Raw genomic sequence first — 25,034 nt, 5'->3', positions numbered from 1 at the left:
AGACAGTAGTTCTCATAGCTTTAAGTGAATGAATCAGAGGCCTAATGTAGAGATTGAACAACAGCGGGGAAAGTGACGAACCCTGTGGGACCCCACAGGAAGTGGACAGATTGGGGGCTGTATAAGTCCCAAGGCGAACTGCTTGAGTTCTGCCAGTAAGGAAAGACTTTATCCACTTAAAGGCGGCGCCCCGGATACCTGCCTGTTCGACACGGTACAACAAGATGTTATGGTCGACTGTGTTGAACGTGGCAGATAGATCCAGAAGCACAAGTGCCTGCGGGGTCCCAATGTCGGCATTAGCCCTCAGCGTGTCCATTACCGCCAGAATCACAGACTCCGTAGAATGGGCAGGACGGAATCCGGCTTGGTTAGGCTCGAGATAGTCTGAATTTTCGATGAAATTGGAGAGACACCTAGCCACGTGGGCATCTAAAATTTTCGCCAGAAAGGGAAGGAGGGAAATAGGGCGATAATTGGAGGAGTTTGAGGGATCTGCCCCTGGTTTCTTTAGAAGAGGGACTAACGTAGCATTTTTTAAGGCTCTAGGTACTACTCCATTGCTAAGGGATTCGTTAAGAAAAGGGAGAATACTGTGAGGTAGAGCCAAAAAAATATCCCTCAAGACTGAAGGAGGGCTCAGTCCTTGGGAGAGCCTGATTTGACTCGGGACATTAACTCAGATAAAATGTTAGGGCATATGGCTATGAATTGATTCATTGATACAGGAGTTAATAGGAGTGTCATCTAGAAACTTCACATGGTCAGTGGGAGGAATGCTGGCCCTGATAATTTCGATTTTTTCCACAAAGAAATTATTCAATGAGTTGCACAGCATTTGGGTGGGGGCTAACATCGCTACTGAGGTCATTTACAATCCTAAGATTTCTCTAGGTTTGTTAAGGGCGGTGAGGATCCTTGCAGAGAAGTACGATGCCTTGGCACTCAGTAAGGCTTTCTTATAGTCCCTGCGTGCTGACAGATAGAGCTCTCTATTTTCGCTGGCATAGCCATGCCTCCATTTCCTCTCTGACTGACGAAGAGTGGGTTTTTGGGTTTTAAGTTCACTTGTGAACCATTTGTGGGCATCAGATTGTCTGGCACGTGAAAATTTAGTAAGTGGAGCGTGCATATCGCTGGCCGCCAATAACCAATTAGCGATATCTTTCTCCATAGAGTCAACATTAAAATTGGCATTGACGGTGGGGAGGGAGCTGGCTAGTGAGTAAATAAATTCCTGGCTATCAAGTGTTCTCCATTTTCTAGTCATGCCTCCCGTCACCTTGGGAGTCCTGGCCCTGCCGTTAAAAGTGGCTATAAATTCAATCAGATGGTGGTCAGACCATATACAAGGGGAAATAAGAGGTGGCGAGAGTTCTATATTTTGAGATCAAATTTGGTCCAAGAAGTAGCCCTTGATGTGAGTGGGGGCTGTGAGATGTTGGACCAAATTGATGTTAGATAGCAATTCGGAGAGTTCAGCCGATTGAGGCCCCCCACATGCGTCATTAAACCAATAATTTAGGCCCCCAATAAGTAGGACTCTAGCATGGTTCATGGTAAGATTCACTATCTGTTCACTGAGGGAAAGGGGAAAGGAAGGCATGGACTGGGGTGGCCAGTATATAAGCACCAGAACTAGTGATCCAGAGTTAGCATAGAGATTAATAACAATGTTCTCAACTTCTGGTAGAATCAGGGGGGTCAGCATAGTAAATTTATGCCTTTTGTGTATAATAGCAGCCACTCTTCCTCCCATCTTCCCAGAAGGCTGGTTAGCCGATAGGATGTAGTAATCAGAGGGGAGTGCCACTAAAATGTCTGGTGTAGAGTCCAGCGTAAGCCAGGTCTCAGTGAGCAGTAAAATATCCTGTTTGTCTGATAGTAGCAACATGAATATGTCCAATTGATGTTTCACCAGAGAGCGGGTGTTAAGAGACAAAACCTGAAGCGAGGTCAGGTTACTTGCAGTAGAGTAGGCAGTGGGGGAGACAGAGGGTGTCAGGGACGGGGGGTTAATATGGCCCACTTGTTCACGGAAGATACCATGGGCTTTGATGCTGTCCAAGACTTCATGCGCTAGCAGAGCTTGCGATTGCTCTAGCGATCTAAGTCCCATTGGGGAATAGGTAATGATTTGACTAGGGTTCGTGGCACCTGGGCCCGGTCGGGCGCAGACGGGCTTGCCTTCGCGCGCCCGCTGCGCTTCCTCATACTGATGTACATATATAGCCCGGCCCTGCCTCCACGCTCCACCCCGTACCGGCCGATTGGCTGAGGCTTCTAGGAGGGGAGCTGTGAGTGCGTCAGCACAGGACAGGACAGAGGGACAATTCCCAATTAAAACAACACGATTCAGGTAAGTTACAGCAGTTTAAAAACACAAACAGGTTTTTCAGGCAGCGCTATCTAATGTGGTCCGCGCAGCAGCAAACAAACAATTGCTCGCTCCCCGCTCTGCAGTGAGGTTTAAATGCCCAGCCCCGCCTCCACGCTCCACCCCGTACCGGCCGATTGGCTGAGGCCTCTAGGAGGGGAGCTGTGAGTGCGTCAGCAAAGGACAGGACAGAGATCAATTCCCAATTAAAACAACGCGATTCGGGTAAGTTACAGCAGTTTAAAAACACATAAACAGGTTTTTCAGGCAGCGCTATCTAATGTGGTCCGCGCGGCAGCAAACAAACAATTGCTTTAAATCTATTAGAACATTCCAACCACTGATGGTAATCAATGTAACATTAAAAAAAGGGATAAACAGACAAATACATGTTGGAAAGTTGGGCAGAAGCTCCATACGAGCCATTATCGACTTTGAGCCTCTCTCTTGAATAGAGAGGTCTCAACATTCCAATGTATCGATACAGTGTGAAAGTGAAATACCATGTTATTAACACTGTATTATCTCAACTGACTCGGCAAAACAGTGCTTAATGTCTCCCAAATAAAATGTTAAAACCTCTTTGCAGAAAAAAAACAATAGCAGATATACTCATAAGGCCTAGGTATTGTGATTGTATCTCACTGCACAAATCTCTGCATTAAACCAAACGAGATTACAATCCCTTGTGATCTCATTTGGATTAAATATTTTTGTTTATAGCTACTGCACATGGTATAAACCATGCATGCTAATCTGCCGAATGAAATATGCTATTTATTATATTATTCAGGTAAGAGAGGATTATCATGACCCACAGGCTATGACTCAGTAATGGCCCCTCCTTACACTCTACAATGCGAATATAGAGTATATTACACTCTTTGCATTTGTATATAAAATAGATGGATGAAAAACACATGCTTGAGGGTGCAACATAGTTGAGGAATCTAACTTCAACAGAGGTTTTATATCTTCAGCGTTATTTCTCAGATTATATTTTAATCTGCTGTTTACATTCTTCCTTAGGAAGTCTCCTAAATAACAGCTCTAACGAAGATAGTCCAATACAGCCTATCACAATATTTCATATTTCACATTCTCTGACATTTCTATCGAAACATTTGGTGCTCTGAAATCTATACTTAACCATTTAATTTTGGTAAAAATTACATAGGCTTTAAAGCTTGACCACTTCTTAAGCAAATGTTCTACCTTTAATATTTTCTCTGACGTTTTAGGGCAAGTTTTATTTTATTATTAGTTGAGAGCAGCAACATTTCAATCAAACACCTTACATAGCATTGATTACAGTACGTAGACAAAGGGGAAGGGAGGACACTCCCAGCGAATCAGATACGGTCAATTCACATTTCTTATTAATTACTCACAAGTAGGCCTGGACGTAGTTCGCAGAGTTTTGCTACATGGAACTCCGCGAAGTTACGCGAGTGGCGGAGTGCAGTGCGAACTGCAGTTTGTGCTGGTATTCCTGCCGCTCGAGTAGAAATTCTACCTGAGCGGCAGTTCGCGCTCTCGAACTTACCGTTCGCAATTGCGAACTTACCATTTGCGATCACGAGCGGAGAAAAGCTCTGTTGCACATTGCAAAGCTGAGTTTTCTGCACTCTGCGAGCTCCACAGAATGCTGAGTGCAGGACATTCCCCAAACTCTGCAAACGGAGTGAAGTTCACCGCCCAGACCTAGTACATGAGTGTTTGCCACCAATTTGGGTGCAGTTAATGCTTGTATTTCTGGACATATTTCTCTGGGTTTTTGCCCATCTTTAGCAGAAAGTATCAGGTAAATTTGGGGGTGCTTGAAATGTCGCTTATAGCAGATCATGTAAAGTACCACTCCAATGCATGTCGGTACGGCCCAAGGCTTGTGAGCCAAATGACTTACGGAAGAGCGGAACAATCAAGAGGCGAGGAAGCACACTGCCAGCAAGTCAGTATCTATTCACCCATTGCATTCTGGAATATTATGTTCATAGCGTTGTGTTACAGTTACTCACAAGTGAAGGGCAAGTTACTTACCTTCGGTAACGATGTGTCTGGTAGAGACACAGTCTAGCCGCAGATACTTTTCCGCGCCACAACGCGGAGCCACCACCAAAAACTGTGAGTGTATGGGAACAGTGTGCAAAAAAAGATGAAAAAGAAAAGAATTTGAATGGTGAGAAGCACCATACAGAACAGTGCCAGGCACTGTATACTGAAAATTAGTGAAGGGAAGGAGCAGAGCACCGCTCTGAGAAGCAACCCCACAAAAGTGAAGGCTAAACCTCCAGGGATGCAGAAGAAGTTGTGAAAAAACATCATGGCAGACAACAGAAAGTCTGCAACCACAATATATAACTGTGAAGGGTCGCGGTTCCGAAACAGGGAAGCAATGGCAATCCACCACAAGTAGGCATCAGAAAGGGACGCCTTTTCCCTTGTAAGAGACCTATAGACTGAGGCAGAGCCAATAGACTTCAAATCAATGGACCCCAAGGTGATTGAGAAAAAAGAGGGGGTGAGTAGACCCCACACTGAATGACCCAGGTGGTATGGATGTAAAAGGACATATGACATGAGTTTACCGCTGAACAATGAGAAAGGGTGTAGTAGCAAATAAAACAGAATGAAGCATCCTGGAGAGGAGTGAAAAATGTCACCCCACAGAAGACAAAGCCACCCGGAGGCGAATACAGAAAACCCAACCTGAAAAGGTCCTCGCAGAACGGGGAGGATGGGTGGCATTAAGGAATCTGTGGCTAGACTGTGTCTCTACCAGATACATTGTTACCCAAGGTAAGTAACTCATCCATCTGATACAGACATTTAGCGGCACATTCCTTAACTTAGAATAGATACCAAAGCCATACTCAGAGAGCAGGTGGGTCTGTGACTGAACCCCACCACATTCCAGAGAGAACTTAGCCGTCAACAAGGTGACGAAACACAATGGGGAAAGCAATGCCAGCGCAGCCAACACCAGATGACTAATCTCTGAAAAGAGCTTAAAACAATGGGAGGCAAAGGCACCACAAGCTGTGAAAGAACCGCACGAAACCCCCGTGTATATACCGGGGTTGAGAGAAAGAAGCATAGAGCTAGAAAGGCCGGTGCAGAAGTGAGAGTTCACCGCTTTGTAAGAAGAGGAACTGAACCTAGGGCCTGATGGATCCGCAGGATCCGATGCGCTGACAGGGAGGAGAAAACGGTATGACAGCGCATATCGATGAAATATACACAACAGTGGAAAAAAGCACTGTTGAATCTGCACCAGCTAAGGTACGTGGGGCAGCAATGGCAGGATGCTGATCCATGGCCAGAATGCCGGTATTTCCAGAAACCCAAGCCACTCGAGTACGCAGTCACTTCTTCACAGGAGACAGGAGAGGGCGGACGGCAACAAGCAGAAGCGCCCAAGACACGACCACAGTAAGACAGGTACTTATGTGGAAGTCAGGAATACTAATAAACATACAGTGTGAACGCCAGAAGTATACCAAGCATAGGGAATCCCCCTGTAGGGAAGCACGAGCAGCCCAGATACTCCCAAGAGGACGCACCATGAGCAGACCTGGGCGAAGGCCAGGGACACCATATCAAGGAACATTGCTTGCGCGACTCCGCTGAGGGAGAGCAGTATATATATATATATATATATATATATATATATATATATATATATATATATACCTTTGTCTTGGTTTATGACAACACATCCTTTTTAGATGTCTATCTTTCGATATAGATATATATATATATATATATATATATCTATCTATATCGAAAGATAGACATCTAAAAAGGATGTGTTGTCATAAACCAAGACAAAGGTACGCTACAAGTACCAACAGCATTGCTGAAACAGAGTCGGACAGGAAAAGTCCAGATCTGTAAGCGACAGGAGCCACCCGTCCGAGAGGAGCCACGGTCCCCCGCTAGACAGACGAGGAGATGGAGCAAGACACGTTAGTGGAAACAGTCAGGCCCAACGGAATGGCTTAGCGATGTACAGACAACACTAGCCAAGCAGCTAGCATCCTGAAGAGAACACTGCCCCCGAGAGCATTGCAGTAGGAACCCAAAGTAGAAGCGTGGAAAACACCTGCGCAGAAAGCAGCAGGGAAATAGGAAAAATCCCCTGTTTGGTAAGTGCCCAGAAAATGAGGGCAGAAGGCAGTGTACAGCATAGACGTGTTTGGCAAAAACGCCATCATCTAAAGACAAGCCCAGACAAGGCTGAAGCTCGGGAAAGCCCCATCCATCCTAGAGAGTGGAGGGTATAACCAGTGAATGGGATGAAAGAACGCAGGCACCCTATGATAGCTAACATGCCAGGGTGCACCTACACTACGCGCAGACACCGCAGAGTGGTGCCGAGCAGTGGCACCGCCGTTGGTCATACGATGGCAGGGCGTCAGCCGCGGAAGAACTGTGCCGGAACGGAACAGAACAAGGGGTCCCAAGGGTCAGTGGCTAGCTAAAAGATGAGCAGCCAACATGGACAAAGAGGAACACAGCGTAGCTGAAAAACGCCCTTGGAAAAGCAGGCGAGGCAGAACCTCACTATAGGGAACCCCTACTGAGTCTATGAAGTACTAGGGACAACCGTAGACGCCAACTTTAACTAAATGTGCAATAGAGCGACGCCAACGTGTGGGTCGCATAACAGCAGAAAGAGAGGACAGACTAATCCACAGAATACCCTCTGTGATGAAGACTCCACAGGAGCGTACCAAACCTTCCTTGTACGAAAGTAGCTACACAATAGCCAGCAAATACCCCACATAGGTTAAGTCTTAACCCCGGCAAGGTGGCTCATCTTGAGGGAAGCTCACTGACAGTGGCTTTAAAGGAAGACAGAATCAGTTAACCAGTTGTACTGAACAAAGGCAAACATGGCAGAGTAGCCGCTTAGACAATCTGGATATTACGTCATGAACCCAGGGTCCTAAACAAACAAGGCAACGCTGCCTATGCATAAGAAAAGTCACACAAAGTCATACAATGTATGAAAAAGATAAGGCCCAATGACGAGAAAGCAAGGCCGCAAGGGCCAGAGAATCACGGGAGGCCAGACATGAGGCGGGAGACCACTGAATCAGCGTGACAATCAAAAAGGTCCACGGCATTGAATGGCAGATCCTGAAGAGCGTCCCGAACATTGTTCGGAAAACGACTATCACCATGGCGGCGCAAAGCAACCGACTGGGCTATTGCCCTACCCACAGAGTCTGTAGCGTCCAGGGCCGATCAAAGGGAAAATTGTGCCATTCCCCGACCCTGAAGAAGGTGGTGATGCAATTCAGCCGGGGGCCCTTCAGGGAGATAACGAAGAAGGAGCTCAACCAAGCCCCAAAGGGCAAAGGAAGCACGTGCGAACACGTGTTCAAGGCACGGATGCCCGCACTGGCGGAGGCAAAAATGTGACGACCACATGTCTCCAGCCAGCGAGACTCCCTAGTGGGAGGTAGCAACGGCACGGCAGAAGAAGGCTGCAGGGTGAAAGCAGCCTGGACAACCAGACCCTGAGCTCTAGGGTGAAGGGACAAGCAAACAGGATAATTTGGGGCCGGACGATGCCGGCGAGCAATGGCCCGATCAACAGGGTCACCAGCGGAAGGCCGTGCCCAGGTACCATGCAGGATGTCAAACAAAGACCCACCAAGGGCAGCAAAGGTTCCACGTCCACAGGCTCAATATGGAGTTGATCCAGTAAACGATCAGAGGGTAGCGAAACCACAGGGGGATGCAACTGAAGAATATCTGCAGCCCTGCAAACTGCCCCTGCCAAAGCCGCAATAGCCTCTCTCGCTATTCTGGGGGGCGACAATAAACCATCTGTCGGGGATGGTTGGAGGCTAACTAGTCCACTAAATAGTAAGGGTGGAGGAGCCTGAGGTTGATCCGAAGGCCATGGTACTCTAAGCACCTGCATCAAGGGGCACTGAAACGACCCCGATGAACCCAGAGGAAGTTCATCCTCCTGTAACAGAAGAACCGTAGCCGTCGGCGTCGTATCGGCGCCGAGAACCGCCAGAGGGGACTCGATCTGGGTGCGGTCCGACGGCAACTCGACCTCCGTCTGCGGGGAGGAAAGAGGTCGACAGGGCATCGAACTCGGTGCCGCAGCAAACGTCAGCGCAAGAAGCCGCACAGGGCTATGCGGAGACTGGACGGGTGGGCTGCGCAGACGACTGGGATGGCCCTCTGGTCCATGTCCCAACGCCGTATCGACTCCGGAACCGGAGTCGATGCACACAGCCGGCACCGAGGACGAATCCGCCAGCGAAGACCTGACATGAGTGCCTTTCTCCTCTGTGGGACCCGAAGGCGCACCAAGGAGAGGGGGTGACCCGAAAAAAAGACTGGAGAGCCCTTGAATAGGCCTCCATCTAGGTCCTTATTGCTCCGACACCTGGAAAGGGTGGGTATGGAGGAGACGACTCTTGTGCCTGGTAAATACCAAGAGCAGCGGGCTCCAGCGCCACGTTTACCGAAGGGCGACCTCTGTGACTTGTGCTTGCGCTTACCTGTCTCCGAATGACATCCGCGGGAATGACCCTGTGAGCGGGCTCGATCACGAGATGGACAGCGGCGGCAAGAAGGCGCATGACCGGACAGCCAGCAGCTTCATACGGCGCTCCCTGTGGGACTTTGGTATCATCTGTTGACAGGAGTTGCACTCTTCGGAGTCATGGTGCACTCCTAGGCACCATATACATATTGCATGTGGATCCGTGACAGACATTTGTCGCACACAGGTCTCACACGCTTTAAAGCCCGAAGGCATCGCACACTGTTCCGTGACGCCGAAAGCATCGAAAAGGCCTCAAAAACAGGCCAAGGAACCACTGGTTTTCCTGGACCCGTGTTGGGACGCGGAAAAGAAAAACTGATGTCAGCACACCGGGAGGGGTTTAAATGGCTCCGCTGACATCACGTCCGTGACCGATGTCAGGGCGGAGCCATGTGGCGCCGCTTCCGGCGCGCAGAGGTGCTGCTGCGGAAAGTTTTCCGGATCCAGTCTGACGCCTGGGGATATTCTAAGTTAAGGAATCTGCGGCTAGATGTCTCTATGAGATACTGCATTTACTTGAGAAAGTACATAGAATTGTTATAGAAGCCATAATGTGCTTGCATGTCTGATTTCTGAAAATACATTTGGAATGCGTATGAAAGTGAAATAATTTGGAATGCTTGAATTATTTACCAGTAATCTTCATTATACTGAATCCTACCCTCCTTTGTCACAGTCCTCACAAACCATGAGGGTGATTCATATCAATAAAGCAGACAACTGCTCTTATCCAATCTGGTCAGAGATGCCAAGTGGTAATGAAATACTTCCAGCTTAAGAGGTTAGCGTGTAAATGTCTTTGTGCTCTTTTGAGAGTTCACCTGTGTTGTTCAACATACCGAATAAAACAGTGCTAAGGTTTACCCAGTAGAAAAGTGGAAAACAAGCTCAAAGAAGTGAACCAGGGTTTATGTGGGGGTCGTGATTTATGTAAAGTATTCCAATTCTCAATGTCACTAATCTAGTAACAGATGTGTACTAGAAATGACGGAGGGCGCTGGTTGTAAACTCAAATTTTCATTACTATGAATGAAAGGCCCCGATGTAGTCTGCTTAGGCCTCCAACAGAGGTTAATCTAGCTGAGACTGCAACTTTTCAACACTGTAGCAAAATCTGGATTGTTACAGAGGCAATATAATAACTGTCCATAAAATATAGGAGTCAAGTATATAATATTCTTCATCCTGCTGCATGTGTTGGTACTGTCCTATGCTGAGCACCGCAAACACCTCCCAGGTAAGAAAATGCATGTTCACTGGATTACTCACACTCATTTAACCTTCAATGCATTAATTGATTCCACAAACCTATATTATTTATTTTAACATAACTATGAAGTAAACTATTTCATCTAGTCACAACAAGCAGCCCCCTTCCTTATGTATGCATAACTACAATGTTGCTGGCCAATTTACGGTGAATATTTCAGATGGTGAACTGAGGACTTTAGTAAATCTCTTCTGGACTGCATATTGCTGCAACATCAAACTAGCATGAAACGTGTGAATAATATCCTCACCTGAACTTTCTGCCGTTCATTGTACTCATCTGTTGCAAGAAACAATGGGAGCCACTTCTTTTCTATCCGCATCCTCACATACTTCTGAACTTCCAACAGGACAGCAGACGCAAGTCGATCCTGAAGAATCTTTCCCCATCCTCCGCCCAGCTGCATTACCTATGCAACAATAGAAAATCACAGTACATAGAATGATGCCACTCTGGAGTAGAGCAAAGGCAAACACCTGTGAAATGTCATGACACAGCCACTAGATCAGATTTATTAAATATGCACTGTCACAATTCTCAGGGTACTAAGGTCAAGTCATTGTTCATTAATCATGAAGATTCAATTATGATCTCTGCCCTTCTGTAAATATGTGCAACCATTTCCATCTCCACCATTTCACCCTACTGCCTTTTAATCCTAATTAGCTTAGGTTTAATCTGCAATACCTCTTTTTCGTTACGCAACCACAAGGGGCATACCCAAGAACGTCCGATCAGCTCTGGTTTCCCCCAGAGCCAACAAGGTTCCCCAACAAATCATCAAGGAAAGGGTGACCTCCCATACCAGCACTTCAGTCAGCTAATCCACCATTGCAGACCAAAACTCTTTGATTTTAGGATACAACCATACCATATGATAGAAGTCGGCAGGAGCGGCAACACAACAATGACAAGTGGGTTCCAGGAGGAAACTCACTCGATGCAGTCTAGCCAGGGAAAGTTAAGCACTATATGCACAAGTTACTTACCTTCGGTAACGATATATCTGTAAGAAACAGTAGTTAGTGTTAGATTCCTTACCTTAGAATATCCCCAGACGTCAGACTGGTTCCGGAAAGTTTTGGGTAGCAGTACCCCTGTGTGTCGGTAGGTGTCGTCTGCGGCTCCGCGTCCGTCGTCAGCGTCGTGGTCGCCGGAATGACGTCATCGGAGTACTTAGACGCCGCCCTCACGTGCTGACATCAGTTCTTGTACATAGCTTTCCATGCCAGGAACGCAGAGCCATGCCAGAGAACGACACTGGTGCCATAAAACTAGGGCCCTCAAAGGGAAATACCTTAACCCTAGATATCGGTCCGAGGAACGGGGAGGATGGGTGGGGCGGTAAGGAATCTAACACTAACTACTGTTTCTTACAGATATATCGTTACCGAAGGTAAGTAACTTGTGCATCTGAAAGAAACAGGTTAGTGATAGATTCCTTACCTTAGAATAGATACCCCAGCAATACCAACCCCAGTGGTGGATGTATGACGTTACAACGCATGCTTTTACATCGCATGCCTTTACAACGCGGTTTTTACATCGCATACCATTACAACGCATAGCGCTTTTAGGTGTTGGATAGTGAATAGTTTAATTTACTATTCCAACTCCAGTCCCCGTGGACACTAGTGAAGGTTATTGGATAGTAAATTAACCTATTCCCTATCCTAGAGCGCCCCCCAGCGCAATGCGTTGTAATGGTTTGCGTTGTAATGACCACGTTGTAATGGTAGTGCGTTGTAAAAGTTTCGTTGTAAGTGATGTTTCCCCCAGTGGTGGATCTGCGGACCAAGATCGCGCCAGAAAGTCCTGGAGAACGGAAGAAAAAGCCATCTCTGCGGACTTGGCTGTCCAGGCAGTAGTGTCTAGCAAACGTGTGCAGCGAGGCCCATGTAGCTGCCTGGCAGATGTCCTGCAAGGGGACTCCCCGATCCAGGGCAGTAGTAGCCGCCGTGGCCCGAGTGGAATGGGCCCTCAGCCCAACAGGGGGCTCCTTCCGAGCTAAAGAGTAGCATACTTTGATACACATTACGACCCACCTAGAGATGGTCCGTTTGTGTACCGCCCGTCCCTTCTTAGTGCCCACGTAACCAACAAAGAGCTGGTCATCCACCCGGAACTGGCGTGTGCGATCAAGGTAGAAGGAGAGCGCACGTTTTGGGTCCAGACAGTGGAGCCTCTCTGCCTCCTTAGAAGGATGCAGAGGCGGAAAGAAGGTGGGCAAAGTGATGGACTGCCCGATGTGAAAGGCTGTAACTACCTTGGGCAGGAAAGAAGGACGTGTTTTCAACACAACCTTGTCCGGATGGACAGAAAGGAAAGGAGGTTTAGAAGAAAGATCCTGGAGCTCAATCACTCTCCTGGCAGAGATGATGGCAACCAGGAATGCAGTCTTAAGAGTTAGAAGACGGAGAGGAAAACTGTGAAGTGGCTCAAAGGGAGCGCACATCAGATAAGTAAGAACAAGGTTCAAGTCCCACTGAGGCATCACAAAAGGAACAGGAGGGAACATGTGCATGATGCCCTTCAATAATCTATTTACAATAGGGGACTTGAAAAGAGAAGGCTGATCAGGAAGCCTCAAGAAGGCGGAAATGGCAGAAGGTAGCTCTTAAAGAGTGCCCAGAGCAGAGCCCTGCTGGGCAAGAGAAAGAAGGAAGAGGAGAACCTCTGAAAGGGGGGCAGAGAGAGGACACACAGCCTTTGCTGTGCACCATGCCACACATTTATTCCACCTGCAGGTGTATACCGTTTTTGTGGAGGGACACCTGGCTGCCAGAATCACATCACATACTTCAGGAGGCAAGTCAAATGGCCTCAACTGTCGCCGCTCAATCTACACGCATGGAGGTGGAGGCTGGACAGGTTTGGGTGGAGACACTCCCCTGCTGCTGCGATAGAAGGTCCTCCTGAATAGGCAGACAAATCGGAGGATCGACTCTCATGCTGAGTAGCTCGGGATACCAGTATCTTCGTGCCCAGTCCGGAGCCACAAGGATGACTTGGGCCTGGTCTCTCCTGATATTCTTCAGCACTCTGGGCAGAAGTGGTATAGGCGGAAATGCGTAAAACAGACCGCAGCTCCACTCGCGACGAAAAGCGTCTCCGAGCGAGTGCCGCCTTGGAAATTCCAACGCGCAGAACTGATAACATTGTGCGTTCTCTTTGGTGGTAAATAGATCTAACCAAGGCTCTCCCCACTGCCGAAAGAGGCCTCGCGCCACGTCCGAGTTCAGACGCCATTCGTGATCCATCATGCACCGGCGGCTGAGTTCGTCCGCCCTGACGTTCAGGGAACCTCCAAGGTGTTGAGCCACCAGGGTGATGCCCTGGTGTTCCAGCCATGTCCAGAGGCGCAGAGTCTTCTGACAAAGGGTCCACAACCCCACCCTGCCGTTTGTTGCAGTACCACATGGCGGTGGTGTTGTCCGTGAACACCTGCACTACACTTCCCCAGACAGGCCTTCAGTGCAAGCCGGATCGCCCGCAGCTCCAGAAGGTTGATGTGGAGCTGGGACTCCGCCGGAGACCAGAGGCCTCTGATCTCCCTCTCTCCCATGTGGCCAACCCAACCCAGGCGTGACGCATCTGTCACTACCACGTGCTCCGGTTGAGGAAAGGAGAGAGATCTGACGCTGACCCAATCGCGGTTCGTGAGCCACCACTGCAACTGTCTCGCAGTGCCCTCCGAGATCCGGACGTAGTTGGACAGGTTGCCCTGATGCTGTGCCCACTGAAACTTCAGGTCCCACTGCAGAGCCTGCATCCGCCACCTGGCGTGATGCACCAGAAGGATGCAGGAGGCCATCAGCCCCAGGAGCCGCAGCGTCAACCTGACCGAGACTCGGAATAAAGGCTGAAAGACCGGAATCAGAGCCTGAATATCCCGAACCCGCTGTTCGGGGGGATAAACCCGAAACTGCGCTGAGTCCAGAACCGCTCCGATGAAGAGGAGCTTTTGAGAGGGACACAGGTGTGACTTCGGCACGTTGATGGAGAACCCCAGCGAATGCAGGAGGTCGGCTGTAGTCTGGAGGTGGGAGACTGTTTGGGGTGAGCCTGCCTTCAAAAATCAATCATCGAGATAGGGGAAGACTGAAACCCCTAATCTGCGCAGATGAGCTGCGACCACCGCCATCACTTTCGTGAGCACACGTGGGGCGCTGGTAAGGCCGAAGGAGAGCACGGTAAACTGAAAGTGCTCGTGGCCTACCATGAACCACAGGTAACGCCGTTGGGCCGGCAGGACGGGGATGTGAAAATACGCGTCCTGAAAGTCCAACGCTACCATCCAGTCTTCTGGGTCCAGGGCAGCTAGGACCTTAGCCAAAGTCAGCATCTTGAACTTCTCCTTCCGGAGGAAGCCGTTGACGCTCCTTAGATCCAAGATAGGGCGTAGGCCCCTTTTGCTCTTCTTGCGTACCAGAAACTAGTGGGAATAACAACCTCGTCCTACTTCTGGCCCAGGAACACGCTCGACGGCCCCCTTGGCAAAGAAGGCCGTAACTTCCTCCTGCAGAAGTTGCAAGTGATCCCCCGACATGCGGTGGTACTGCGATGGCATGGCTGGAGGGGGTCGCCTCGAAGGGGAGGGAGTAGCCCCTTCGGACGATTTGCAGCACCCACCTGTCCGATGTGATGGTGCGCCAGAGGAGGAAGTAATGGCGAACCCTGCCCCCTACTGCCGTCGAATGGGCTTGAAAGCTCGGACTAGGAGGATTTTGAGGCAGATGCTGCGGGGGTGGGTGCGGATTGGCCTTGCCTGTGTCCCCCGGCACCGCCACGGCGGTTACCACGTCCGCAACCTCGTTGAGGTGGATTCTGTGGCCTGTGTCTAGCTGGACGCGAGGGGGCGCCCCTTCCTTGGCCACGAAAGGGATGAAGGGCGGAAGTCTGCTGGCTTTGGCCGAGGCCCAAGGACTTGGCTGTAGCCCTGGAGTCCTTAAAACGTTCCGGCGCGCTATCCACCTTGTCGCCAAAAAGGCAACGGCCATCAAAGGGCATGTCCATAAGGGATGCTTGGACATCGCCAGGAAAGTTTGTGGACCTCAGCCAGGCGTGGCAGCGAACCGCCACCATCGTTGCAATCGCCCTGCCTAGCGAGTCGTGGCATCCAGTCCACACCGAATGGAGTATCGTGCTGCGTCCCTTCCCTCTGTGAGGGCCTGGGAAAGCTTTGCCTGGACCTCCGCCAGGCATTGCGGCAGCACTTCCGCAACCGTATCCCACAGGGAGTGGGAATAACGTCCCAAAAGGCAGGTGGTGTTGACAGACCGCAACCCCAAACTTAATGAGGAGAAAAGCGTCTTACCGAACTGGTCATACTTTTTGGATTCCCCATCCGGAGGGGCGGTCGGGAATGCGGTCTGGGAAGTTGAGGCCTGGATCACCAGACTCTCAGGGGTGTGGTGAACGGACAGGAAACTGGGGTTGCCCGGAGCCGGACGGTGGCGCCAGGTCACGTTCCGATCCACAGGGAGGTCTGTGGAGGGCTTGGACCAGGTGCCCAACAGAACGTCAGTGAGGGCCTCGTTGAATGGCAGGAGAGGCTCCGAGGAGCTTGCCTGCGGTTTGAGGACCTCAGTGAGGAGGTTAGTCCTCAAGGCCGCGACTATGAGCTCAAGAGCCAAGGCCTTGCCTGCCCAAGTCAACACCACAGTGTACGCAGCCCCCTCCTCCGTAGCCACGGTAGGAGAGGAGACAAGACCAGTGTCGGACGAAGTGTCCAGACCACTGGCATCCCCAAGTTCGTTCGTCCAGTCCTGACTTAACTGACACTGCAGTGCCAGAGGGTCCTCAGACCCCTCCCAATCCCCTCATCATCCATCTCCTGAAGGTCAGGAAGAAATGATGGAGCCGGATCGTCAGTGAAAGGCTCACCTATCGGCGAAGACGGCGCGGGTCCGACGCCAGATCCGGAACGGGGACTCCCGAAGACGGCGCCGGGGGCGACACCCTTGGTGACGACGCCGGTGGAGGGGTCGTGGGGTCGGCCGGCGTCGACCCGGTTCCAGGTCTGGATCCGGAGGAGCCCTGCAGCATCGGGACCGAAGTCGCCGACGGCGCTGGGGCCGAAGTACCCGACGGCGCTGGGGCTGAAGCCACTAACCCGCCTGGGCTCCCAGACGGGTCCGCGGGGCCCGAAGGCACCTCGACGGGTCCCGACGGAAGGAAGCGCGACCTCATGGCCATGAGGAAGGCGCTGATCACCTCCGGCGTCGCGTTCAGCCCAGGGACCGGCGGATGTGGAGCGAGCGTCGGGGAGAGTCAGATGAGCGATGTTGCTTCTTCGACTTCTTGTGCCTTGACTTTCCTGAGGAGTTTGAGCCCGAGTGGTGCCGACTCGCCGAGCTGTGATGACTGTGGCCCCGCGAACGGTCCCTCGACCTCCTCCTGGACCGGGACTTCGAGCGGCGGGGGGCCGACTGACGGATCTCGAGTTGCTAACGGGACCGCTCCCGCCTAGCTTTCCACGTCAAGGCCCGGCAGTCGGGGCACGACTTGTCATCATGGTCGGCCCAGAGCCAATTAAGGCACCGACTGTGGGGGTCGGTAACCGACTTGAGTCGGTTACAGTCGTCACAGGGTTTTAACCCGGGCATCCCTATCGGCACCGGAGTCGATAAACGACTCGAGAAGATCCAAAACAGATCGAAAAAAGTTAGTCAAAAAGTGACTAAGGAGTACTGCTCTTCCCGGATCTGCACTTGCTGGTGCGGAAAAAAGAAGAACTGACGTCAGCGCGCGAGGGCGGCGTCTAAGTACTCCGACTACGTCATCCCGGTGACCACGACGCCGACGACGGACGCGGAGCCGCAGACGACGCCTACCGATGCGCAGGGGTACTGCTACGCAAAACTTTCCGGATCCAGTCTGATGCCTGGGGATATTCTAAGGTAAGGAATCTAACACTAACCTGTTTCTTTCAGATAAATAGTATGTATGAATCAGGCACAGTCTGGAAAACACATTAAGGATCCTAGGTGGGGGGTGGCCTTCGGCGTCAAGATGGCAGTCGCACTTTGAGAGTGCTCCGGACCCCCTCCGTCATCCGCCCGACATCCGCCCTTAACAGCCTACCTTTCTGCCATCCATTGGACGAGCGTGGACCCCAGTGCTGCCAGCTGTGCCCCGGTGTCATCTGGGGCCGCTTTTGATCTCCCTCCCGCCTGCTCTGCTCCTTGCTGCCGGAGGCCCGATTCCACCAACATGGCGGCCCCCAGGTAGCGCGGGCCGGAGCCCGAGCGCTGGTCCTCCTGAGGTCCAGGCTGCTCTCCCCCCACGGCGGGGGGCTGGGAAGACAGGTCTGGGGGGGCGCTGGTCCTCCCTGGGCCTTGGATTGCACGGGAGAGCTGAGAGACGGTGTGCGTGGACGTCGCCTGCGGTCCCTGAGGCCTGGGCTGCACACGAGGGGCCGACGGGCCGCAGGCCCATCCTGAAACGGAGATCCGAGCTTGAGAAGTTGCGGCGGCGCCAGCTGTCAGGCGGAGACGACGGAGGTCCTGTGGGTGCTGCGGCCGTGGCTGGAGAGCGGACCTGCAAGAGGGACATCATTGAGGTGAGGGCTCCCGGGGTGGGGGCGGCTGGGCCCACGTTCTCCGCCTGGGGCCTTGGGCCTGTGTCGGCCGCCCGGTTCGTCCCCACGGCCTGCCCGCTCTGGCGCCTACCTAACAGAACCCTGGGAGCCCCCCCCACGGAAGATTCGGCCCACTGGGAGATCTGCGGGTGGCAGCCCTGTGGCTCATTGCTCCCACTGAGCGGAGGTACCATTGACTCCCCCTTGCTGCCCGTGAGGGGCCGGCGGCGCTGGGGTGGCGGCGGCTGGCTCCCCTGAAACGCCGGGGAGGCGGTGAACACTGTTTGTCAGGATTTTCCTAACCGCGCCTGCCTAGACTTTAAGTGACTACAACTTCCATGAGCCTTTGCTGCAGGAAGTATATGGTGAGGAGAGACCGGGGGGAAGTTGCGCGTAATTTTGATTCCTTCGTTGCTCTCTATTGGAGAAGTGCAGGCTGTTGTCAGCGTCGCGCTGCTGAAAGCGAGAGTGATTCCATGGCTTCCGTGAACACTTGCTCAACCTCGAGGTATTGTTTTTCTTAGGAGAACCGCTGGGAGCCGTAGCTCGCGGATCCGTTTCCTTGGCCTTGGTTTTTGTTTTCTGTGAAGAGGGAAGGAAATGAAACGGCGATTGTTAGACTGTGTAGGGGACGTGTGATTGTCCCGCGGGACTATGCGGCTGGCTGCTGCTAGTTGCAGTTTGTGATTTCTGGATACTGAAGGCACTTTTGGGAATACGAGCAGCGGAGCGTTGTAGGGCTCTACACGTTACCGTGCGCTTCTTTGAGAATAGTTACCGGAACAGTGTGGTGGTCACAACTACCTGCTACCGGACACTTGGTTTATTAGTATCGTAGGAGAGCGGAGTGTAGTGGTGGTCACAACAACACGCTGCCGTTTATTCTCCCATCTTATTTTCTCTTTATTGGATTTGGGGTGAATACGAACTTTGTTGACTTCCGAGATTGTGTATTAATGCAGGACGTCTTGAGAGTGGAACTAATCATACCTGATCTGAGTGATTAAAGAGAGGAGTATCTCTAACTCTTTTAAAGGTTATGCTGATATCGGGGAATGAACTGTGAAATGTCCAAGTGATGCAACTTACAGGACAACATAAGGGTCATTATAAATGTCCAGTTCCTCATTATAGGGTGTGTACACATATAGAGGTTGAGACATTAACGGTGTTGTGGGTAATGCATTGTTTAACCAGTGTGTTTTGATTACAGGAAACTGGACTATCTCTATCTTATATTGGTTGGAGGAATCAGTACAGCCTTATAAGGTATTACAGTTCTAGCGAGAATCATTGAGAGTAGTCTTGATTATAGTGCAACGTGTATAACGGTTTATGTTTTGTCATTCCAGATCCTTTGTCCCTGCTGACCCTTTCCCTTCCCCGGTCTTTCTCTTTATTATCCCTCGCCTGATGGTTCGAACCCCCTGTGTGTACATTCAGGGTGTTGGTAACATCGGGAGGTGGACCCCTTTGTTCATCATTTGAATCCTGCGAGGCGGGCCCTGACACTGTTGGTGTGAGTCGGGCTGCACGGAGGTGGAGATCTTCCTCCGAGGACTGGGCCTGCTGGCTGGGGGTGCCATAATAGCCGGCGCGCTCGTGGGTGGTGAGGCTGGGCCATTTAATCCTCACTGGACTCTACATCCTGCGCTGATTGCGCCGCTGCACCCCCCTGACTCTGGCCTGGATTGACTGCGCCCCAGGGGCCACCCCTTCGGAGAGCCGCGGACCGGCGGGGGGCCGTGTGTGGTGGCCCAGTGTCCTGACTTTCCCCTGAGAGGTGGGGATCACGCACGCCCTATCGCCCTGGCGGGGACGCGTGGGACCGGAGCACAGGAGGGCTCCCGGGGGTGGGGGGGGGGTTCCCTGGGGCCTTGACTGGACCGGAGCCGTGTTCCCGCGGCGGGGCCAGTATCCGCCATTGACCCAGGGACGTCCAGGCCCTGTGCCCTCCCGGTCTGGGGTCCATCTGGGAGTACATTCATACTTTAGGTGGCTCATCGGGGTGCTGCTTGACCCTGGGAGGACCGACCGACGCCTCGGGTGGTGCCCCCTCCTCCCCCCGGACGCTCCACCTGGAGAACTCTGCTTTGGACTGGCCGGGAGCTGGGGAGAGGTTCGGCCACCATATCGGGTGGCTAGGGCGCTGCCTGGACTTCCACCCACTCCTCCCCAGTACGTGTTTGTTGGCTGTCTGCAACTATGGGCAAATCCCGCGCCCCCCCGGTCTCCGGCCCCACGACCCAAACAACGATGGAGCAGTTTGTGAAATCGGATAGGGGGCCCGGCGGCGTTGCAACGGCCAGCTCGGGCCCAGTCAGAGGTGATCTTTCGACCATCTTGCAGGCGATCATCGCGTCCCAGGCGTCAGTGGAGAGCAAGATAGGGGAGGTTCGGATTGATATGGCCCTAATCCGTCATGACCTTCGTAAGGCCAGGGAACGTATCACCGAGGCGGAATCCCGAATCTCCACAGTGGAGGACGACGTCAACTTCCTCAAGTCCCAAATGGCCTATCTCCAGTCGCAGACCTCGGAGCTCCACCATCGAGCCGAGGATGCTGAAAACAGGGCGCGCCACAACTATCTGCGCCTCATGGGCTTTCTGGAGGGGGTGGAGAAGGCCAACACTGCCACCTTTATGGAAACCTGGATCCGCTCCTGGATGCCCAAGGACAAACTCTCCCCCTGGTTCGCGGTGGAGCGAGCTCATCGCTCTCTCGCTCCTAAACCGCCGCCCGGGGCCCCCGCCCGTCCCATCATCCTCCGTGTTCTTAATTTCCGTGACAGGGACGCCATATTGGGGGCGGCCAGAGAGCTGGGGCCTTTGCACTATCAGGAATCTACAATAATGGTGTTTCTGGACTATTCGAGGGAGGTTCAGTCGCAACGTAGATCCTACGATGAAGTCAAACAAAAACTTAGAGCGTTGGGCCTTCGCTACGGACTCCTCTTCCCGGCCCGGCTGAAAGTGATTTTTCAGAACAAGACTTTCTTCTTCGACTCCCCCCCAAGCCGCTTGGACATGGCTCACGGAGGAGCGGCCCCTCCTGCCGAGGGTGACTCTCCCATCGTCCCAGCGGGCCACGGAGCGAATGAACCAGACCGCGCCGAAGCCCAGGAGACGCAGGACCGGATCTCGGAGGAGTGCTGGCCGCCGGGATGGCGGCTCCCAATCGCCGGTGACACGGACCCAGCACTCCCTAACCCAGGAGCGGGGATCCGCTCCTCCGCCATTGGTCTCCTCCCTGATTGACATGGGCAGCGTCCCCGGCCCCAGTGCAACTATGAGGCGAGCCATGTCGGACTCCGACCTACCTGGAAGCTCTGTGATCCGCGGCTCGGATGTGGACACTGAGCCATGATCAGCGTTGCCACCGGAGCCTGAGGCTCCAACCTGGAACTCTCCATTGATGCATATGCCTCTGACCCCGTGCACAGGCTCACACGGAGCTTGCCAGACTGGTTTGTTGGGATATCTATATTGATGTAATCCTGAGTTCGAACATCTTAGTCCACAGATACTTGTCTATTTTTTCTTCCTCTAACCTGCTGTTAACACTTTATCCGAACACATGGAGGGGGGTCCGACTAAGCCATGTCCCGATTTTGTGGTTGTTAACCATTTTAGTTTAGCTGTTCACCTCCTCGCGAGGTACTAGTGATTAGTTTAGGGCGACAGATGCTTCCCGTTCTCAAGTATAGGGTGGGGGGAGTAAGGGGGCGAGGGAGGGGAGAAGACCGTTGTCTCTCGGGAATTTGTTGTTGTTGGCTGCCCACGGGCCGCCTTGTTCTGTTCCTATTGGTAGTCACACGTCCTACTAGCCTCCTTGACTGTTACACACACCCCTGTCTTCCTTCACTAGGCCCTTGTGCCCCGGATCCGGCCGGAACCTTCCCCCTGAAGGTGAGGGATCCTTTTTGCCAACTTGCTACGAGCCAGACCTCACCTTCACATATGACCCACACCTATAACAAACCCCTCCACATCCTCTCCTGGAACGTGAACGGCCTCCTTGACCGCATTAAACGAACCACGGTGCTTCGGGTGGCCCGCCGCCACATGCCTGACACCCTACTCCTCCAGGAGACACACCTTCTGGGTTCCCTGTACCACTTCATGGCTCGATACGGGTTTGACCGGGTATGGCATTCCGGTTTTACCAGAGGCTACCGGGGGGGGGGGGGGGGGGGCATTCTTCTGAGTCGTGGGCTTCCCTTCACAGTAGTCAAAGCCGTCACCGACATACAGGGAATGTATGTGGCAGTGTCGGGACTGGTTGAGGGCAATCCCTTGAATCTCCTCTGCACCTATGTCCCCTCGGCACTCTTATCATCCACTCTTCGACGCCTCACGCAGGTGGTTTCCTCCCTTCCCCAGGGCCTCACCGTCATTGGGGGGGACTTCAATGCTGTCCTACAACCCTCCAGGGATGTGACGGGTCCTCCTTCAGCGCAACGGTTAACCTCTGCAAAGAGCCTGGTAGGATGGACCTCAGCAATGGGTTTTTGCGATGTATGGAGAGTGTGGAACCCCCGAAGGGAACAATACACTCACACGTCAGCAGCCCACCACACCCACTCCCGCCTAGATTTAATTCTGATGCCCGCCACGGACTGCCAGTTGGTGTCAGGGGTAGAGATTCTCCCATGGGGAATCTCCGATCACTCCCCCATCTCAATCCACGTCGGGTCTCCCTCTACAGGCCCCAAGACAACCTGGCATGGTTCCTGCAAGACTCCGAACTGGTGGAGTCCCTCGGCCAGGAGCTCCGACATTACTTCTCCGCTAATGTAGGATCGGTCACTTCGTAGGGAACGCTCTGGGAGGCGAGCAAAGCAGTGATTCGTGGGGTGGCCAAGGGGTTAGGCCATGCCAAGCGTGCGGCCCAAGCCGCCCAACTGGCGCAGCTGGAGTCGCGAGCCGTTCGCCTAGAACAAGCTCATCCAGCCAATGAAACTGCCGACTCCTCTAGACAGCTGGCGCTGGTCCGGGACGAGACTCGGCGGCTTTCCTTGGAGTCGGCCAAACTGCTTTGGCGCTCCTCTGTGGCCCGTATCTACGGCTGGAGCGATAAGAACGATAAATTGCTCCACAATCTGGTATCCTACCCTAGGGCCCATCGCATCTTTTTTTTTTTTGCAGAGTTTTATATAGCGCGAACTAGACTCGAACCGAATCATGTATCAGAGCGATTTACATATGTTTCCAGTTACGTTACATAAGGACACACTTTCATTTTAGGCACGGGGAGATTAAGTGATTTGCCCAGAATCACAGGTTTTGGCGTTGTTACCGAGACTTGAACCCAGATCCCCAGGTCGAGCGCCCCAGCCGTTAGGCCAACTCCTCTCCTCCTCTCGCATCATTCTGGAGATCTGAACGGTCCATGGGACACGCCAAGTGACACCATCGGCTATTGCGCAAACCTTCGCACATTACTACGCGGCCCTATATACCGCACACACCCCCGGAGCCTCCCTTGCTGAATTGATGGCGGACTCTGGAATGTGCCTTCTATGTCTCCCCAGAGAAACCGCAGATACCCTAGACGGCCCTCTCACCCCGGAAGAAATCCATGGGGCTATCACCCTGCTGCACTCCGGCAAGACGCCAGGGCCTGATGGATTTCCCCAGGAATATTACTCAGCGTTTCGTGATGACCTGGTCCCCCATCTGACGGAGCTCTTCCGCCAGGTGGTCGACGACGGGTCCTTCCCGTCTGAATCCGACGTGGCAGCCATTGTGGTCATCCCGAAGACATAACTACCTTCCCTAGACTGTTCTGATTACCGCCCAATCTCCCTGATAAACACTGAAATAAAAATTCTCGCTACTGCGATAGCCCAGAGACTCCGGCCCCTCCTGCAGGACCTGGTCCACCCAGACCAATGCGGGTTCATGCCGGCCAGGGGTGCCCGTCACTGTATCCGCCGCCTCCACCTGGCGCTGGTTCATCGACATCGGCTGTCCCCGTACCTGTCCCTTCTCCTCGTTGACTTTGAAAAGGCCTTTGACACGGTGGACTGGGGGTACTTAAGGGACGTTCTGGAAAGAATGGGTTTCGGCCTTCCCTTTCGCTGCCTGGTCCAGGTTCTTTACAACAGCCCTAGAGCCCGTGTACTCGTCAAAGGCGCAACCTCCGAACCACCCGCCAAGGCTTCCCCCTCTCACCACTCCTATTCGCGCTGGCGATGGAGCCCATAGCGGCATTAATCCGACAGGACCCCCTCATCCAGGGCTGGACGTGGGATCAGAGCCAGGTGAACAAAATTGCCTTATATGCAGACGATGTTCTGCTCTATTTGGCCGATCTGGAACATTCCGGCCCTAGGTCTCTGAAGGCCCTTTCTGCCTTTGAGCGGATCTCAGGTCTCCGTCTCAACCCGGCGAAATCTACACTGGTCCCTCTTCACCCCTCCCGGGCGTGCTTTGACTGGCAGGCGGTGATCCCCCTCCGGAGGCAAATCATTCAAATATCTGGGAGTGTGGGTGACCATGCTGCCTGAGCTGGAGTGGGCCCTCAATGTTGCCCCCCTGATCACCCGGATGAAAACTGATCTTAGGAACTGCAGGCCCTTCCCCTTAACCCATTGGGCAGGAGCGCCCTTTTCAAAATGATGATCCTACCCCGCTTTCTTTATATTCTACAGAACACCTCGGTCCACCTCTCGAGTAGCTGGTTTAGGGAACTGGACGGCACACTCACCCGGTTTCTGTGGGGGGGTGGGCGATCGCGATTGTCCCTGTCCGATTGCCGGGTTCCCCCCTTTGACGGTGGCATGGGAGTCACCAACCTCAATTTTTACTACCTAGCCACAAAATTCATTGTGATCCACGATTGGTTTGCGGGCGGCTGGTCCGACCCAGCTTACCGAGTGGAACTCACCGTCCTAGACTTCGAGCAGATTCAGGGCTTCCTATACGGCTCCCCGGTGCCGCAGACCATGCCCTCAATCAACAGAACGGTGCTCATGGCTTGGCGCGCTGCCCTTCGCATGGTGAACTGGGATCGGAAGCTGATTAGATAAACGCCCCTATGGCATGGCACCTGGTTGAGAGAGGCCTCAACCCTGGAGGGTTTCCGCCGCTGGGACCTGGTTGGGATATCACTACTTGGAGATGTGTGGGTAGGGGATCACATGCGCTCTTTTTCTGACCTACAGCAAAGGCATGCCCTCTCCCACTCCCAGTTCTATAAATATATACAACTCCGCCACGC

At 52.6% G+C, this 25,034-nt stretch overlaps 1 protein-coding gene across 2 annotated transcripts in view; it reads right to left on the bottom strand.

Moving 5' to 3' along the window:
* The window catches only part of RGS22 (regulator of G protein signaling 22), a 1,652,097-nt gene that overhangs the window by 301,320 nt on the left and 1,325,743 nt on the right, over nucleotides 1-25,034 (bottom strand). For both annotated transcript variants that reach the window (XM_078686958.1, XM_078686959.1), the window contains exon 19: nucleotides 10,478-10,636. In XM_078686958.1, the coding sequence (XP_078543084.1) occupies nucleotides 10,478-10,636 (159 nt within the window). The remainder of the gene's footprint in view (nucleotides 1-10,477; nucleotides 10,637-25,034) is intronic.

Source organism: Lissotriton helveticus, chromosome 4_1 (assembly GCF_964261635.1).
Source record: "Lissotriton helveticus chromosome 4_1, aLisHel1.1, whole genome shotgun sequence".
Lineage (NCBI taxonomy): Eukaryota > Metazoa > Chordata > Amphibia > Caudata > Salamandridae > Lissotriton > Lissotriton helveticus.
This window is presented reverse-complemented; position numbering and strand designations above follow the sequence as displayed.